The sequence below is a fragment of the Rhinopithecus bieti genome, unplaced genomic scaffold (assembly GCF_001698545.2).
Source record: "Rhinopithecus bieti isolate Rb0 unplaced genomic scaffold, ASM169854v2 scaffold_3527, whole genome shotgun sequence".
NCBI lineage: Eukaryota > Metazoa > Chordata > Mammalia > Primates > Cercopithecidae > Rhinopithecus > Rhinopithecus bieti.
In genome coordinates this window covers 524,440-543,073 of record NW_016804488.1, presented here as the reverse complement: position 1 = coordinate 543,073, position 18,634 = coordinate 524,440, and the positions used below count along the sequence as shown (strand labels likewise).

Here is an 18,634-nt window from a genome sequence, read left to right as displayed (position 1 = left end):
AGGACCCTGGGCAACCCACAAGCCAGTGAAGAACAGAGACCCAACTGCCCCTGAGCTGGGGACCTAGGCCTGCCCAAGAAGTAGTTGCTGCCAGACTCATCTGAGACAGACAGAGGGGCCACCCTGGATTCTCCCCTCTACTATAAGGTGCAACCCAAAAGGAAGCTAAGAGACATGGAGTCTGGGAATGTCAGTATGAGGCCAGGAATGAATGCTAGGCTGACAAGCCATGGACAGAAACAACAGGACAAGCTGTCTTGAGCCCAGGTGTCCCGTTTCCCATCCCTAGGTACTTGGATCAAGATACTAGCAGTGTGGACAGTGGGTGGGAGGATTGCTGTCATGTAACTAAGCTGGTGTGGATGGTTTTGGGAAAGTGTGTGACTCTAACTTGGAAACTGTGTATACGCCTATTTAGGTTTACATTGTTTCTCAAATACCCTTCCTGTCTGCTTTATTGGTTTTCAGTCATCTCTCATTGCCATTTCAAGTAGTGCATGGAATTTTTTAAATGTATCAGGAAATTAGTTTCCTGGCACTGTTGTCAGATTTCTCATTTAGTGACATAAAATCTTACTACCATTAGAATTTTAAAGTCTGAAAATTTCCCTAGAAATAGCACAAAAATTTGGTAGAATGTTCTTGAAGAAACCCCAAATCAGGCTAACATAGTTGAAAATGCTCCAATGAAACTTCAAAAGGAAGAACATTTCCCAGATGGTTAATCCAAGATTCTCTGTCTCTTAATTGCGATCTGATTTTCTAGATTCTTGTGTAAAGTATGCTCAAAGTCCAAACAGGGGATTTTGGACAGTGCTTTTAATGGCCAGTGATCCCAGCAGGTCTGTGGAGGTGCAGGGCAGCACTCAGGCCTTGCTCAGTTTCTTCTTGATGAAGTAGCTCACCAGCCGCTGCGGCCTCTGCTGGTACTCGGTGAGCACATTGTGAGGGCTGCTGATCTGGTCCCCTTCCAGGCGGTTCAGGAGGGTGACACACACCACGGCCGCTGCAAAGGGAAAAGACTACATCAAGGCAAGGTGCCGGGGGTCTAACAGTTCACAGGGACGGAATGAAGGACCCATGAGCTCTGAGAAGCAGCCTGTCGCCCTCCTCAGGAAACCAGGCTGCCCATGCAGTCAGGCAGGGCCAGAGGATGCAGCGCGGGAGGGAAAGGCGCTGGTCCAGGAGCTCGGAAGGCTCCTCCTTCTCTGACACCACCCTGCCCTGACCCTCCCTTATTCTTGTGCCTCTCCTTCTAAAAGGAATTCCCCATTCCAGGACCAGCTCAGGGCTGCAAACGCCACCTTGAAAGGCACATTTTGGGTGAGGTGACAAGGGGATTCTGCAGAGCTGTGAGTTGGCCTTCAAGCGTGGCTAGTACCTTGAGGGTAGATGAACCACAATTCAGAAAGTCAAAGCACTTTGAAAACCGAGTTTTTTATAGAGCGGGTGGCAGGCAGCCTCATGGGGCAGCAAAACCTTTTTGTCATTTTTCCTACGCAAGGACACTGAGAATCCTGCATTTTGTCATGTGACAATCAAAGGACATTGAACACAGGGCTGTGGGGACGACATGTATGTTCAGAAAGTGACTTGGGGGCAGGGGAGACAGAAGCCAGAAATGGGTACCGGGGTGCCCCAGGAGGAGGGGCCCCAGTGAGGGGCTCCAGGAGAGCAGAAGTGAAGGAGGGATACTGAGGTTCATCGAGAGCCGCCTACCTTGGAGGCCGCAGGCGCTGCACATGGCGGCAAACACCGAGGACTCCATCTCAATGTTGCGGACGCCGGCTGCATAGGCCGCCTCCAGATACGCCTGCTTGTCCTTCTCTGTGTAGGAGCAGAGAGCCCCATCCAGACGGCCTTGCCCTGAGGCACACATGGAGACATGAGAACCACATGCATGTAAGAAGCTCCTACAACACATCAGCGCCATGATGCCCAGAAGGTCACAGGGACAAGCAAGACCCATCCAGGTCCTGCCTAGGTCCACTCAAATGGGTCATTATGGCCACCATGGGAGTAGTGCAACTGAGACAGCAGCTTGGCATGTAGAAATCCCAGCTCACAGTGAGAAGGCAGGATCAAGGAACGGACCAGGGTTCCCTGGCTGAAGGATGCCTCCTGGTATCCACGGCCTCACCTTCATAGAAGTCCAAGGTACACATGGTGTTCCCCACCACTGCGGTGAACTCGTTCAGCTCTGCAGAACACAGCAACAGCTCCTGCACCAGCTTCTTGTTCAGGTCCGTTTTCCGGATGACCCGCTTCCCCAGCACAATCTGCTCAAACTCTGCCTTGAAGCAGGTATCCACTGCCTGCTCTGTTATGACCACGGTACCGGGTTCCAGACCTGAGGAAAAAAGCAGACATCAAGATATGCAGGGTGTAAAACAAAAGAAAATAAAAGCGGGGCAGCCAGGGAGCACACAGCAGAGCACATAGAGGAAAGAAGCAGATCCACCCACACATCCAAACACGAAGCATCCAGTACTGTTCTCAAATACACAGTGACCCATTTTCCCATTCAACTTTTTTTTATGCTATGAAAGTAATTAATGCATGATCATTATGGACACTATGGAAGAGAAAGGCACAAAGAAGAAAATAGAGGGCTGGGCGCGGTGGCTCACGCCTGTAATCCCAAGCACTTTGGGAGGCCAAGGCGAGTAGATCACCTGAGGTCAGGAGTTCAAGACCAGCCTGGCCAACATGGTGAGACCCCATCTCTAGTAAAAATACAAAAATTAGCCAGGCATTGTGCTGGGTATCTGTAATCCCAGCTACTTGGGAGGCTGAGGCAGAGGAATCACTGGAACCCAGGAGGCAGAGGTTGCAGTGAGCCAAGATTACGCCACTGCACTCCAGCATGGGCAAAAGGAGCAAACTCCACCTCAAAAAAAAAAAATAAATAAAGAATAAAATAAAAACGGCCAGGAACCTTCGGGTACTTTGTCCCATGTTTCTTGCTTCCGTTCACTGCGATTTCCCACTGTCGTCTGTCACTAAACCATATACCATGATGTGTTTTATTGATCCCTGTTTCCATACCTTGTTAATATTTAAGATTTCAGGCAAATACTTGAAAAGTAAACCAGCAAAAAGCGGACGGGAACAGTATAATGAAGTCCCACACCCTAAACCCAGGTGAACTATGACCAACTCCTGACCTACTTGGCCTTCCTCTCAGATTGATGCATTATGAGGGTCCAGTTTCTGTGTTCTGGGCATGCCTTCCTGGAGTAGTTTCCTGCTTGTAGGGACACTACTCTGCTCCTTATTCTTTGTGTTATATGGGATTTGACCACTGTTATGGACCAGGACTGAATGTTGGCTTCCCCCTCAAAATTCATAGGCTGAAATTCTAACCCCAAAGGTGATGGTTTTAGGCAGCAGGGCCTTTGGGAGGTGATTAGGTCATGAGGGTGGAGCCTACATGAGTGGGATTAATGCCCTTATAAAAGGGACCCCAGAGAGCTGCCTGCCCCTTCTGCCATGTGAGGACACAGGGAGAAAACAGAGCTCTACGAATCTGAAAGTTAGCCCTCACCAGACACCAAATTTGCTGGCTCCTTGACCTTGAACATCGCAGCCTCCAGACTATGAGAGATCGATTCCTGTTGTTTATAAGCCACCTGGTCAATGGCATCTTGTCTATCAACCTGCAGGGACTACGATAACTATGATCCGTTTCTGATACTTATTTTAATGCAAAATCGGTTTTCCTAAACATGTGGGAGGGAACAAGAAGTCAGATCTTTTCCAGAGCTCCCAAGTCAGTTGTTTTCATGAAACATTAAAAAACACCGCCGACTGCAAAGACCTTTGCTTCACTCCCCACATGTATCTGAACTCCTCTTTCCCTTGCTACTCCTGCAGCTGTTCTGGGCAATTCAGAGTCTCCTTGCAGCAGCTTCTCCCAGCACCGGGGCTGGAGCTAGAGGAGAGCGTGGCTGATGCCTTGGCGAACCCACAGGGCCTGGAGTGTTCAAGCTCCTTGGAATTCCAGCATCACTCACATTGGGACGCACAGGCCCCCGCCAGTGTCAGCTGCCATCTTCACCACATCCCCTGCACCTTCCTAGGAGTGCCTGGGACTCTTGTTCTCAGGTCTGTCCATTGCCCTGAGCTTCCCCCTGAGCAGCTGCCAACACAACCCAGATCTTGAGGTTTTTTGTCCCCACTCATTCATACTTTGGGTTTGTGAAGATAGCGCATCACCTTTTATAATCAACTATGTCCAGGGGTTTTTGGTTTTCGTCCCTAGTTGCTCTTTCCATTTTTATAGAGCAATTGAAGAAAATTCAAAATCTATACTATTCCCTCCAGAATTATCTAATCACTGTTTTAAAAATCACTCTAGAGCAAGAACTCAAGAACCATTTGTTAGAGTTCCTGGCAGAGGCCAGCATGCTATGCACAGCTGTTAGTCTCAGGTGGGCGGCACTGGAGACTAAGTCTGCAGGACCGAGACAGCTCATGGCTGTTGGTGTGTTGTCCTAGGGACAATTTCACTAACCTTGGAATTACAGTCACACAAACACAGATTGTATGCTCAATCTCTCTATATAATAAAAAGAAAAGAGACAAGATAACATATTCAAAAGATTTGGGTCTAAAGCAAGTCCCCTGTCAAAGTCAGGACACTTAAATTCTAGAATTTAAATTCTAGAATTGCTGCAAATCCTAGATAGTCCAGGCCCTAGACAGCCTGGAACAAGTACACACAGGCCTAGCCAGCAGCGTCAAAGCTCAACTTTCTCTAGGGCACGTGCAGGCTTCCTCCCTGAGCTCCGAACACCTGGATGGGAACAGGAATCGCTAGAACCCAGTTTTTAGCAGAAAGAATGGCACAGGGTTGGAACCCCAGAAGGCGAGACCACTTATTTAAAACAAATCTGCCTAACAGACAATTCAACAACTTGTTAGCTTTTGCTTTCTCGTTAAATCTCATTCTTTCTTTGCCATCATTGTGGGGTTTTTTTGTTTGTTTGTTGTTGTTTTTGAGATGGAGTCTCACTCTGTCACCAGGCTGGAGTACAACGGCGCGATCTCGGCTCACTGAAACCTCAGCCTCCTGGGTTCAAGCGATTCTCCTGCCTCAGCCTCCCAAGTAGCTGCAGCTATAGACATGTACCACCACGCCCAGCTAATCTTTTGTATTTTAGTAGAAATGGGGTTTCACCATGTTGGCCAGGATGGTCTCGATCTCCTGACCTTGTGATCCACCCACCTCAGCCTCCCAAAGTGCTGTGATTACAGGTGTGAGCTGCCACCATGCCCGGCCAACCATCTTTGTTTTTTAAAACATGTTGAGGACAGGGACATTTTAAGCTAATTTAAGGACACTTATCTGAGGTTTGTACTGCACCTCTCTCCTCCCCCCTTTGATTTTCCTGTGGCTTTTCTCATAAGGTGCTTCAAATCCCTGCAGGATTAGGGAGGAGGAAAAGTAAGCAAAGGAAAGGAGAGAATGGAGAAGAAGGCAAATTAGAAAGAATAAGAGAGAATCAAGCAGACAAGAAGGCACAAATGGTGTAATCCCAAAAGGATGAGTTTCCCCCATATGCACAGTGTGGTGCCCTTCTGCTGCCTAGCTCTGGGGTGCGGGTTGGGAGAACGGGTTGGACAAAAACAACAAAACAAGCTTCTTTCCACACCTCCTGTTCACAAGCTTTCCTTGAACAAAGCCAAGAAAGGAACTCTTTGTCTCTAATCCCACACCACATAGAAGCTGCCTTGGCATGCCGCAGTCCCTCATCCATTCACAGGGCAAGAGGCCCCTCTGCAGACCTTACCTATCCCACCAGAAGTGCCAATGCGGATGATAGTGACGTTGGAGCACCGGGCATAGTACAGCAGCTTTATGAGCTCATGCAACATGATTGAGATAGAAGGAATGCCCATACCATGCTGGAACCAAGGAGAAACACCCGTGTTAAGCCAAGGTTGTGACTTTGTCAATGTTCTAGTTGACGTTTCAAGGGATGTAATTCAATCTAACATGCCCATTGTCATAGTGATGGAAGATAAGCTTCTTAAATATACATTTAAGAAGTAGTAACACTTTGGGAAACTTTAAAGTGTATGCAAAGCTGTCAAAGACAAAACCCCATTTGATTGACACAATTTGTCAAATAGGTAACAGCTGAGGACCCAGGGGCTCAGCAGGGAAGCAGCAGTCTGCTTTTGCCAGGTAACAAACAGCTCCTTCTAGCATTTGAATCCCTGCATAAATACCCACCCTATTCCCCCACACCCTGCCACAGGTTAAAGTTTTATCTCCTTTCTCTTTTCTCCCTACACCCTCTGCTTCAGCCAAACTAAGTAATCAGCTGGTTCCTCAGCCCACTGGACACAGGATGCCTTGCTGATCTTATACTTCTGCCTGTGCCTTTTCCTCTCTTTGGGGTCTCTGCATACCTCCTTCTCCTGCTCTCCCCTTCAGAGCACTCCCCCTAGTGTCACATCTTCCGTGATGCCTCTCCCCGGATGGCCTCAGCACTTTCCAGGGGCTGTTCCTGTGGCAGAGCCATACAGTGGAGGCATCCCTGCTAGAATCGGTCACAGAGCCTTACACACAGGAAAGGCTTGCACAGATTATCAGCAACTGAATAATGCCTTGGTTCCCTGATGTGTTCTAGCTGGCTGACATAGCTAGAGTCCTCAGCTGACTGGAGAGGTAGGGGTGCACGTCTCAGCAAAAGGGGTTCCCTTTCCTTACTCTGCAGCTGTTCATTTATATTGCTCCTGACAGAAAATCAAAACTGAAAAATGAAAAGACTTCTATGGTAGAAACTGGAGATTTCTGTGTTCACCATGCTCATTGCTTAAATCAAAATGTGTTTTGAAGTAACTCACTGTGAGGTGGCAGAGGGGATTAGAGGCCTGATACTTTGAGGCTCTCCTTCCATCCTGCTCCAGGCAGGGCACCCCCTACTGTCCCTCCTCTATACCCCAAGCACTCTAACTCCCTGCACCTGCCACCCTCACACTGTGTAGACACACAGCTGTGTATTTGCATTTGTGTACTTAGTCTCCCCTGGAGACTGAGCCTCAAGGGCAATAGCCTGGGTTCAATAATCTCTGAATCCCAGCTACTGTGGGCTTACCCTGCTCTCAGCCATTTACAGTAAACAGGTGTGAGGGGACCAGCTGTCTGTGTGTGCAGAGGGCTGGGGCACAGGGGCTTGCAGAGCCTAGAGACTGAGCACAAGGGAGGGCAGGTACTCACACTGACAGACAGCACCGGTCCTACTTTATACATGGCATAGCGGTCAGTTCCCGCACAGATGTTGGGATAGTCTCTACCTGGGCAGTCAAGGCCCAGCTCTGCACCAACGCACCTGATGAAGGCTTTCATCCGGGAGGGGCTTCCGCCAACACACACAAACTGCAGCCAGAGAAGAGAGACCCCTATTAGTGCACTGTCTATAGCAGAGGTCCTCAAGTGGGGTCCCTAGACCAGCAACATCAGTATCACCAAGGAACTTGCTAAAAATATAAGTTCACTGGCCTCACCAGAACCTGCTGAATCTAAGGGGCCCAGTAATCTGCTTTAACAAGCCCCCCTGGTGAGTGCTCAAGGTGGGTGGCCAAGCATCAAAAGGCAGTCAGCTCCACAAACGCAGGAATCCAGACCCTTGCTCTCTCTGAGGAGATAATTCCAGGTCCTTTGCATCCTCAGCCTCCCTCAGTCATGTAGAAGGCAGCTTGTGGAGACAGCCTGGGTTTGAAACAGAGGGAGCAGCTCCTCACTGTCCCTCTGTGTTACCAGGGCCCCACAAAATGGGCTAGTGATCACTCTCTCACCTGGTTACCTGAGTGCCAAATGGCCAATGCTTGGGAAGAGCCAGCCGAAGCCTAGAAGAGGCTCAGGAAGTGATAGCTATTCTGGGTGGGTCTCTCTCAGAGAAGTAAAACCTTTAATTTGCAGAACGTCATGTAAGAAAATGTTGGTTTTGAAAAAAAAAATTGTTTTACGTGAGTAAGTTTTTAAAGAGTTTGAAGATGGCTGAGGCACGGTGGCTCACACCTATAATCCTAGCACTTTGGGAGTGGGCAGGCAGATCACCTGAGGTCAGGAGATCCAGACCAGCCTGCCCAACATGGTGAAACCCCATCTCTACTAAAAAATACAAAAATTAGCTGGGCATGGTGTCATGTGCCTATAATCCCAACTACTCGGGAGGCTGAGGCAGGAGAATTGCTTGAACCCGGGAAGGGGAGGTTGCAGTGGGCGGAGGGCCCCCCCCTTTTTTCCCCCCTGGGCAGTGAGGGTCCGGCCCAAAAAAAAAAAAAAAAAAAAAAAAAAAAAAAAAAAAAAAAAAAAAAAGATAAAAGAAAATACTTACTCTCTAAACATAAAAAAGAAATTTCCATAGCCGGGAATAAAAATCACTGTGGATTAACTTAATAGGATGAATGAAAATTTAATGAATTAAAAGCACATGGAAAGTTGTCCACAACTAGAAACCAACACTATCAAAGAACAGGATGATTGATAAGACATAACACCATTGTTTAATTATGATCCCATGTAGCAGCATTGGATTCCAGGGTCCTGGCATATTTTGATTTTTAATTCTATATGTCAGTTCATCTTTACCCATTAGACATTTCAAAGTCCTATGTTAAGATAAATCAGAACTAAGCAACTTAAGACTTGGTGGAAAAAATTAACTGGAAGCTGCATGAAGCAAAAGAAGACATTAAAGGCAATTAACAGAATATCAATATGTATCTTATATTACAAACAAGATACAATGACCTTTCTTTACTATCCTTTGCTTCCCTAGGAAATTTTTACATCTTTCTCTTCTCTCAATGAAGCATTAGGAAGTTTATTTTATATATTGTTTCAAATACATAGGCATGCCCCATGTAACGATGTTTCGGTAAGCAAGGAATCACATATACACAATGGTGGTCCCAGAAAATTATATAATACCATGATTTTACTGTAGCTTTTCTATGTTTGGATATGTATGGATACACAAATGCTTATCACTGTGTTACAACTGTCTCCAGTATTCAGGACACTCACATGCTATAGAGGTTTATAGCCTAGGGCATATGGCCGAGGCAAGTAGTAGGCTCTACCACCTAGGTTTGTGTGGTTACGCTCTATGTTGTCCACACAACGATGAAAAGACCTAAGGCTGCATTTCTCAGACCGTATTTCCAGCGTTAAGCAATGCAGGACTGCTCTAAATTTGCAAGAGGTGAATTAGGGAACAATTTGGCACTACTTAGGAAAGTTTTACTTGGTGGTTCACATATTTGAAAGTTAAAAATTTGCAAACATTTGGTAAACATTATGTCTGCATAAACCTGTTAGCTGTGGCCTCTCCAGCATTTGTGGGTTGGTCTACCTGTATAATATAGGGGGAGGTTGATCTTAAGACAAATTCCAAGGTGTCAACACCTGGCCTCTTACCTTCACATCTCCAAACAAGGCTGGGAAATTGTGTCTGCTAGTGGTGAGATTGAAATGATAGAGAATATCTTCTTTCATTTTTGCTATGTTTGGATTTAAAAGTCTGACGGGGCAATCACTGTTAAAAAACAAGAAAGTGGAAGGCTTATAGAACATCAGTGCCCATTATCACAGAAATGCCCTATGTCACACACGAGGCTCATGGTGGGAGAGGCTCATGGTGGGTTGGATCTCCCAGGTTGGATATCTCCCAGGTTGGATAGGGCCAACCCTGGAAATAAGACAACCCTAACATTGCCAAGGTCCCCACTTGCCTCCCCTCTGTTCTTCCCCCTTCTCCTTCCTTTTAACCCCTGTTGCTCTCTCTCACGGCTCTGTTTGGAGGGCAATAGGGATGAAATCAGAAGAGCACACAAAAGTACACAGATGGAAATGTTCAATCTACCCATACAAGGAGTAGGGAGTATAGCCAGTTGCTCCTCTAATCAAGTTCATTCAATGTATAAACTTGACTTTATTTTAAAACTACTATGTTTACCATAGGAAATATGAACAGAAATAAAAACAAACTCTAATCCTACCTCCCAGAGATAACTTTTCCAATCTGCATACCTTCAATTTGTTTTTGTTCTGTTTTGTTTGTTACACTAGCTACGTCTACTCAGTACAATATCCAATAGGAGTGACACGATAAGACATCTGTTTATCTGCTAGAAAATGTACATGTGGCTTATGCTGGTCTAGAGCAAGCATCAGCAAGCTTTTCTTCATAAAAGGCCAGGCAATAAATACGTGTGGTTTTGTAGGCTGCATGGTTTCTGCTACTTCTCAAGTCCACCATAGGCATGTGAAAGCAACTACAAATAGCACACAAATGAGTGAGTGTGGCTGTGTTCCAATAAAACCTTCCTTACAAAACAAATGCTCCAGGTCTAGATGAGTCCATCTCAGGCCTGTCAAAGTCTCCTAGAGCCAGCCTCAAACATACCTCCTTCAACAATGTATGCCTTCCGAGTCCTAGAGATGGGCGGGCTCCCTTACAGGAAACCGAGGCAGACATGGGACCCTGATGTCAGAGCAATTGGGGACCTCTTTTTCTTCCTTCTGAGTCTGACTTTCTGCCCTGAACCCCCTGGTCATGTCTCCTCCTCAATCTAACTCATGAGAAAAGAAAAAGATACAAGAGAGGCAGGGTCTCAGCTGCCACGGATTTGGAAAATAACTGTGACATAAGGGATGTAGCCCCTTCACAGACATTGTCCATTCTCTCCCCACACGATGCTTGCTACACCTTATCTATATTCTAACACTGATATACACAATTAATGTAATAACTTTACCTCCAGCAACAAAAACTTCTGGAGGCCATGACCACATCTTATTTATCTCTGAATCCCACGGAACACACCGCAGACAAGCAAAACAAGGTTGAGATGGACCCATCCTGTTTTATTTATTTTATCATTTTATCAAATCCCTATTTCTATCTGGCACTCATCAACAGCAGACACCCAGGCTGCAAACACACTGATGGCCTACACCCGACCACTTCCTCCTTTCATGCCCGTCAAATGTTCCTTCCTGTCAATTCCCCTAGAGTGGGGCCCAGGTGTGCTCACACCTGAACATTTCCAAAAGGCTGATATAGAAAACGTAAGTACAAAAGGTTATACACAGAGACGGGGAGATCTTTGTATAAAGGGGCAGGGGGCTAGGTGACGGTTTCCTGTAAGGGCAGGCAGAGACTGTGCTAACTACACCAGCGTATCTGCTGAAAACCCTGCTCAGGAAGGCACAGCAGCCTGCCTGAAGCACAGAGCCACACCCACCTGCCCCTAAGCCCACCTCTTCCTAACAAGCTGTGGGGCAGTCTCCAGAATCAGGGTTCATTCTACTCTGGGATGTGGGGCAAGGCCATTTTTCAAGGGACCAAATCCAGAATCACGTGTGGTAAGGACCATCCTTGAACTTTTCTCAGAAAGCCTTTTTGATCTCCAGGCCAATCTGAAATGCTGACAATCCGCACACCCCACAGTATTTTAGGATCCTTTAGTGACAACTATTTTTCATGTAGGTAACATTTTCATTCTCCTTCTTCAGGATGTTAGGAATACACAGAGTACAACATAGAAGGGCTAAGAGTCATGCTTCAAAATAACAAAACAGGATGTGATTAAGCACTTTGTCACATATTTCAAAATAAAATACTTGTCTTCTTCTCCTTGATTCTCAGAAATGAAGAAGAAGGAAATAGGGTGTAACTGTGAAGACAGGCAATGATTTTAAAACATGAAAATGTGGCCAGGTGCAGTGGCTCATTGCTGTAATCCCAGTACTACAGGAGGCCAACACGGGTGGATCACTTGAGCCCAGGAGTTCGAGACCAGCCCGGGCAACATGGTGAAACCCTGACTCTAGAGAAAATGCAAAAATTAGCCAGACATGGTGGCATGCACCTATAGTCCCAGCTCCCTGGGAGGCTGATGTGGGAGGATCACCTGAGCCCAAGAGGTTGAGGCTGCAGCGAGACATGATCACACCACTACACTCCAGCCTGGGTAACAGAGTAAGACTCTGTCTAAAAATACAAATAAATAAAAATAAAAAAAGGAAATTTAACATGTGCCATAATGAACCAGTAGATGCCTCAATTTATTTTTTGAAGGATTTTAAAAGAACAAGTCAGAGACATAATACTTGGAAAAAAATATTTCTCTAGTCTGCACATAATTTCAAGTGACTTTATTCTGCTTTATTCTATCACTTTATTCATCTAGCAAATATTCATTGAGCATCTACTATGTAAAAGAAATATGTGAGATGAAAGAAATGAAAACTGTCTGGGCGCAGTGGCTCATGCCTGTAATCCCAGCAATTTGGGAGGCTGAGGTGGGCAGATCGCTTGAGCCCAGGAGTTTGAGATCAGCTTGGACAACACAGTGAAACCCCGTCTCTATGAAAAATACAAAAATTAGCCAGGTGTGGTGGTGCATGCCTGTAGTCCCAGCAACTCAGGAGGCTGAGGTGAGAGGATCACTTGAGCCCAGGAGGCAGAGGTTGCAGTGAGCCGAGATCATACCACAGCACTCCAGCCTGGGTAAGAGGGCGAAACCCTGTCTCAACAAAAGAAAAAAAGGAGGTCGGGCGTGGTGGCTCACGCCTGTAATCCCAGCACTTTGGGAGGCCCAGGCAGGCAGATCACAAGGTCAGGAGATCAAGACCACCCTGGCTAACACTGTGAAACCCCGTCTCTACTAAAAATACAAAAAATTAGCCAGGGGTGGTGGCAGGCGCCTGTAGTCCCAGCTATTTGGGAGGCTGAGGCAGGGGAATGGTGTGACCTGGGAGGCAGAGCTTGCAGTGAGCCCAGATCATGCCACTGCACTCCAGCCTGGGCGATACAGCAAGACTCTGTCTCAAAAAAAAAAAAAGAAAAAAAAGAAAGAAATGAAAACTGGCTTCTGATTCCAGGAGTTTATCAGCAGGGAAAAGAAAGCAGGATCAACCTTTATATAAACTTGCCCACATAGCTTAGGACAGGCACATGTGGAGACAAGAAGAGAATGAGACGGAGGAGACACAGGGGCCTGGGGTGTCTGGGGAAGGGGAAGAGGGAGGGCTCTAGAAAATGCTGGCTGAATCTCGCACCAGTCAAGCATCCTATGCTGAGTGTACTGAACATAAAGATGAGTACGATCTAGTTCCACTCATGGAAGGCTTTTGACTTGGGGTAGAAATGAAATTATTAATAGCTAGCACATATCAATTCATTTACTATTCTCAGTATAAACTAAGTACCATCAGTAACCCCATTCAAAGTCCAAGGTCACATCCTTCCTAAGAGGCTGTACCCCTGAGCTCTACACCTGACTGCCTTTCAGCAAGTGGAACACGTTAGCAAATAGCTGATGATAAAACAAGGGAGGGTGAAATCATTACTAACGTGAGGGAAGGGGAGGAAGCCCGCATTGAGTTGCTTGGCACTTGGTGTGCCGGCCCTGTTTTCTCCAGCCTTCATTTCCACCACTCCCCTCCACCCCCACCAGCCTCCTGCTGGGCCTCAACCTCAAGCCATGAGCAGGAGGAGGGAAGAGGAGAGCTCCAGAAACTGGGGACAAGGCATTTTTGGCTGTCAATGACCGAAAGTACCAGGAATACTATTAGTTCAATTAAAAAATAGTCACTGAGGCAGGGCACAGGGGCTCACGCCTGTAATCCCAGCACTTTGGGAGGCTGAGGTGGGTGGATCACTTGAGGTCAGGAGTTCGAGCCCAGCCTGGCCAACATGGCGAAACCCCATCTCTACTAAAAATACAAAATTTGCCAAGCGTGCTGGCTTGCACCTGTAATCCCAGCTACCTGGGAGGCGGAGGCACCAGAATCACTTGAAACCGGGAAGGTTGCAGTGAGCCGAGACTGCACCACTAACTGCACTCTAGCCTGGGCAACAAGAACAAAACTCCGTCTCAAAAAAAAAAAAAATTACTGCAGGGAATGTCCACAGGCACCAGAAACTCCAAAATGGACACCAGGACTTCTGGGGAATGGAGGAGGAGAGGGGTCTTGTCCATATGGAATTATGACCTGGGTATGCAGCTGTCACATGCAAGACTTCAGAGAGGTCTCAGGGAAGTTACAGAGGAACAAAGGACCAGGAGTCCAGAGCAAGGATGGCCAGAGGTCACCACAATCCTGGGTGATGCCAAGGTCGGAGGCCACCAGGACTGGGGAGAGGCCATGGCGGCAGGACAGAAGGCCTGCCCAGGTAACCCCAGCAGAGGTGGGAGACAACTGGGGGTGGGGGGGGTGAGAAAATAAGAATAATCAGCGGATTACAGTTCACATAGGAATCAGAATGAAGACAAGAAATTCTTGCTTTTCTAGCAATGCCTAAACACAAGCGGTGTCATGCAAAGCATACCAGGAAGTATGACAAACTGCAAATAAGAAGGCATTTAAGATTCAGAACCAAGGCAGAGCTGAGTGGTAAGCAGGGGATTTTGGTTAAGAAAAGTGGCACATAGAGGAAAAACCTACTAGACAGAGATTTGAGCAGGGACTTGCCTGGTTTTCTGAAACAACATGTCCTAAGAATCAAGAGCTGAGGCCCCAGCGCCCGACCCCAGAGTTCTTTAACCATCTAATTTACGAACGTCCTGAGTCATTAATCCCTCCAGGCCTCAGTCTCTTTCACAAGCATCAAATGTGTTAATATATGTCAAGTCCTTAGAAAAATGTGTGGCACACGTATGCTCTATAAACAACCCAACCCAACCCAACCCAACCCAACTGGAATGAAATGGGAGTCTTACTTGTGACTTTCAGGTTCCTCTGCATTGGCTCCTGTGGCTGCCATTCTGTCAACTGAGGCAAGACCCTAAGGAAAAAAAATCACAGAATGGAGTGAATCCACTCAGTAGAAACCAAGGTTGTGTAGAGCCCCACTAATATGTAGAAAGTCAGTGCAATGAAGTGGAATTCCTTACACACCTGATGTAAGTGTGTGAACTGTGTGAGAAATAGAGAGGAGAATGTGTATGTGTGTTTATAGCATTGCTAGTTTCAGAGAAGAGGTGGTGAAAATGTGCCAATAGTCTACGTGGACAGGCACCTCACATATCTAAAGGAGACAGAACCTGTCTCCTTTATGCCTGTAAACCCAGCACTATGGGAGGCCGAGGCAGGTGGAGGTCAGGAGTTCAAGACCAGCCTGTCCAATATAGTGAAACACAGTCTCTACTAAAAATACAAAAATTAGCCAGGTGTGGTAGCAGGTGCCGGTAATCCCAGCTACTCTCAGGAGGCTGAGTCAGGAGAACCGCTTGAACCAGGGAGGCAGAGGTTGCAGAGTGAGACTTCATCTCAAAAAACAAAACAAAACAAAAACCTGTCCCTTATTCCCAATTTCCCAGCCCAGCCAGTCAAGACTCACTGACCCAACACACCACACCTCTCTGCCTCCCTTTTCTTTTTTCAATAGAGATGGAGTCACCCAGGCTGGAGTGCAGTGGTGCCATCTCGGCTCACTGCAACCTCCGCCTCCTGGGTTCAAGCAATTCTTCTGCCTCAGCCTCCCGAGTAGCTCAGACTACAGACACCCACCACCACATTCAGCTAATTTTTGTATTTTTAGTAGAGATGGGGTTTCACCATGTTGGCCTGGCTGTTCTTGAACTGCTGACCTCAGGTAATCCACCCACGTTGGCCTCCCAAGGTGCTGGGATTACAGGTGTGAGCCACCGTGCCCAGCCTCTGCCTCACTTTTCTAGAATCTCAGATGCTCTTCTCTAGCTTTCAAGGACAGCCAGGGGAGTGGGAAGAATTGGGTCAAAGGTGAGGAAAAGGTACCAGCTCCAGGTGGGGCAGTGGGGACAGGGGACCACCACAGGAGGCAGAGGGACTGAGGCTGACCTGAGTCAACCCACAGCCCCGCCTCCACTGCAAAGCCCCATGAAGGAAAACGTGGCGTACCTGCAGTTATTCTAGTAGGGCTCATTAGTCAGAAATCCCCAAGACCACTTCTCTGTGTGGAGAAGGGCAGGGTTTTGCCAGAGCTCTTAGAAGGAGGGTGAGACTCACGTTTTGAACTCAGTTAATAAAGCAACAAATCCCTGAATGCCCTGTAATGGCCAGGCCCCCAACTCCCCAGAAAGCCTTACAGAGTGGACAGAATTCATGGGGAGAGGAGAGTGAAGCACTGAGTCTACGGGATGATCCAAGGCTCATAAAGATACCAGTAGGAGTTGTGAAGTGAAGCCGCTTTCCTGAGGTCAAGCCAGTTGTTTCCAGGACGCGGTTCTCACCTTCATAACTCAGCAGTCTCTTGTCACCAAGCTAAAACCCAAAAGGTCCCTTTTTGGACAATGGGATTTATTACCATAATATAGTGATCATTCCCAGCAAATCTTGAATGCCAGGGAAAATTACATTTGTTGGGTGTGGAGCAAAAATGTTCCCTCCAGTTGCTGCCTTAAATCTCTCCACCAGGCTTTCATTTTCCCTTAGCATTTACACAACACTTCTTTGGAAAGCCTACTGCAGTCCAGCTAAGGAGAGCTAAGAAGGGGAATACGGTGTGGTGTTGCTGATTTGTTTTTTTTTAATTCAACACTTTATTTTTCATGTTTTAGAAACAGGGGCCATGCACGGTGGCCCACGCCCCTAATCCCAGCACTTTGGGAGGCCAAGCCTGGCAGATCACTTGAGGTCAGGAGTTCAAGACCAGCCTGGCCAACATGGTGAAACTCCATCTCTACTAAAAATGCAAAAAAAGTTGCTGGGTGTGGTGGCACACGCCTGGAATCCCAGCTACTCAGGAGGCTGAGGCAGGAGAATCGCTTGAACCCAGGAGACAAAGGTTGCAGTGAGTCAAGATCATGCCACTGTACTCCAGCCTGGTGAGAGAGCAAGACTGCTTCAAAAAAAAAAAAAAGAAAAGAAAAAGAAAGAAAGAAAGAAACAGGGTTTCACTCTGTTACCCAGGCTGGAGTGGAGTCGTGCAATCACAGCTCGCTGCCGCCTCAAATCACTGGGCTCAAGTCATCCTCCCACCTCAGCCTCCAAGTAGCTGGAATTATAGGCATGAGTCACAACACCAGTGTAAAGGGTATGAGTTTTAAAAGAGGTATCACGCCTTGGTCCCCGGTTCACCAGGGGCCAAAGGAAGGACAGTGTAGGGATCAAACTTCATGAATAGGCAGAGCTACCTCTCCCTACATGTGTGGAAGGAGGAGGGAAGAGCCAGAGCAGTGCTTCTCATCAAAAGGCCCTACAAGAGGATCCTGGGACGATGGCATCTGGTCATGATTTCAGACTTTCTTCAGGATCCATTAAGCAGACCTACTCACTGAGGGAAAAAGTAGGGTTTAGGGTCAGGCAGAGAGTCCTGGTCCCCAGGGCCAGTTCCTGTTGGGCAGGAGCATTCCCTCGTAAGAGCGGCTCCTCTGAAGAACATGCCCTCTTACAACCTCCCCCAAAACTCTGTCCCCTCCAGGCTGCAATTTTTTTTTTTTTTTTTTTTTTTTTTTTTTTTTTTTTTTTTTTGAGACGGAGTCTCGCTCTGTCGCCCGGCCTGGAGTGCAGTGGCCGGATCTCAGCTCACTGCAAGCTCCGCCTCCTGGGTTCACGCCATTCTCCTGCCTCAGCCTCCCAAGTAGCTGGGACTACAGGCGCCCACCACCTCGCCCGGCTAATTTTTTTTGTATTTTTTAGTAGAGACGGGGTTTCACCGTGTTAGCCAGGATGGTCTCGAACTCCTGACCTCGTGATTCGCCCGTCTCGGCCTCCCAAAGTGCTGGGATTACAGGCTTGAGCCACCGCGCCCGGCCTGGGCTGCTATTTTTGTCTTTAGGGGTAGGGAGCTAATGAGAGGGAGCAGCCCCCCAGTGAACTGGGTAGGGGAAGAGCTAAGAAGTGAGCTCCCTTGGGCTAAGAGCTGAGAACATCCCACTGAATCAGAGACTGCTGAGTGGCTCCTGGAAAGCTCTCCAGAGAGAATCCAACCCCGTTTGTAGAAAAGGAAACCCAACCAAAGACAGAACTTCCTGTCTGGCCTTGCAGAGTACGGATGTTTCTCTCTAGGCTCGGTTGCTTTTCTTTACTCTGAACCAGAGAAACCAAGGCCACATCAGCAGAGAAATCAGCTCCCTTGTCCAGTCATTGCCTTCGACTGGCTCCTTCCTAGTGGGCTCCAGGGCCTGCCTCACTCTCTCTTTCCCCTTGCAATCTTAGTACCTGTAGCATCCCCCCTCCTGGGTGTGAGAGACCCAAGAGCTACCTTCTGTCCACTTTTCAGTCCTGCACTCAGGGAAGCTCTATTTAACCACACCCACGTAGGCAGAGAAAGTTGCAGATGTCTGCAATGCTCCAGTTGAAAAGACCCTGGTTTTGAGGAAGATGTCAGACTGGGCTGATTTTAGAAAACCATTCTCCTAACATTGTACCACAATGTTCTCCAACTTCTGTAAGGAAATGAAATGCAGTTTCTCAACAAGTCTTCTCTCACCGCTCTAGAAAGTCATGCTCTTCACTCCCCTCCCCACATAACAGGAGAGTTTTGCTGGTTTTACCTGGGCTGCAAATTCTACCTCCCAAGGAAATCCTAAACCTGACTCAGGATTTGGCTGCCTGAGGAGGAGCCTTTTCAGTGATCACCTGGGGTTCCCCTACCTATTACCAGCCAGAGCCAGCTTACTAAAA

General features: G+C 47.4%; 1 protein-coding gene across 2 annotated transcripts; it reads right to left on the bottom strand.

Annotated features, from left to right (window-relative positions):
* Positions 1 to 494: 494 nt before the first annotated feature.
* UPP1 (uridine phosphorylase 1) lies at positions 495 to 14,836 on the bottom strand. Of its 2 annotated transcripts, XM_017868560.1 has the most exons (7): positions 14,749 to 14,836; positions 9,437 to 9,554; positions 7,232 to 7,390; positions 5,796 to 5,910; positions 2,141 to 2,350; positions 1,720 to 1,866; positions 803 to 1,006 (listed from the first exon to the last, which is right to left on the bottom strand). In XM_017868560.1, the coding sequence occupies exons 1-7, from the start codon at positions 14,790 to 14,792 to the stop codon at positions 867 to 869; spliced, it is 933 nt and encodes a 310-aa protein (XP_017724049.1). In that variant the 5' UTR covers positions 14,793 to 14,836; the 3' UTR covers positions 803 to 866. The 2 variants fall into 2 exon arrangements, with proteins under 2 accessions (XP_017724050.1, XP_017724049.1); XM_017868561.1 differs by lacking the exons at positions 5,796 to 5,910; positions 7,232 to 7,390; positions 9,437 to 9,554 and having other exon boundaries at positions 495 to 1,006; positions 14,749 to 14,828.
* Positions 14,837 to 18,634: the final 3,798 nt, after the last annotated feature.

Excerpts from the sequence above, each read along its gene's own strand:
- UPP1 (XM_017868560.1), bottom strand. The coding sequence starts at position 14,792 with ATGGCAGCCACAGGAGCCAATGCAGAGGAACCTGAAAGTCACAA. Across the intron at positions 7,391-9,436 it reads CCTTGTTTGGAGATGTGAAG|TTTGTGTGTGTTGGCGGAAG; the intron begins GTAAGAGGCCAG and ends CTCTGGCTGCAG. Across the intron at positions 2,351-5,795 it reads TGGCACTTCTGGTGGGATAG|GTCTGGAACCCGGTACCGTG; the intron begins GTAAGGTCTGCA and ends TTTTTTCCTCAG.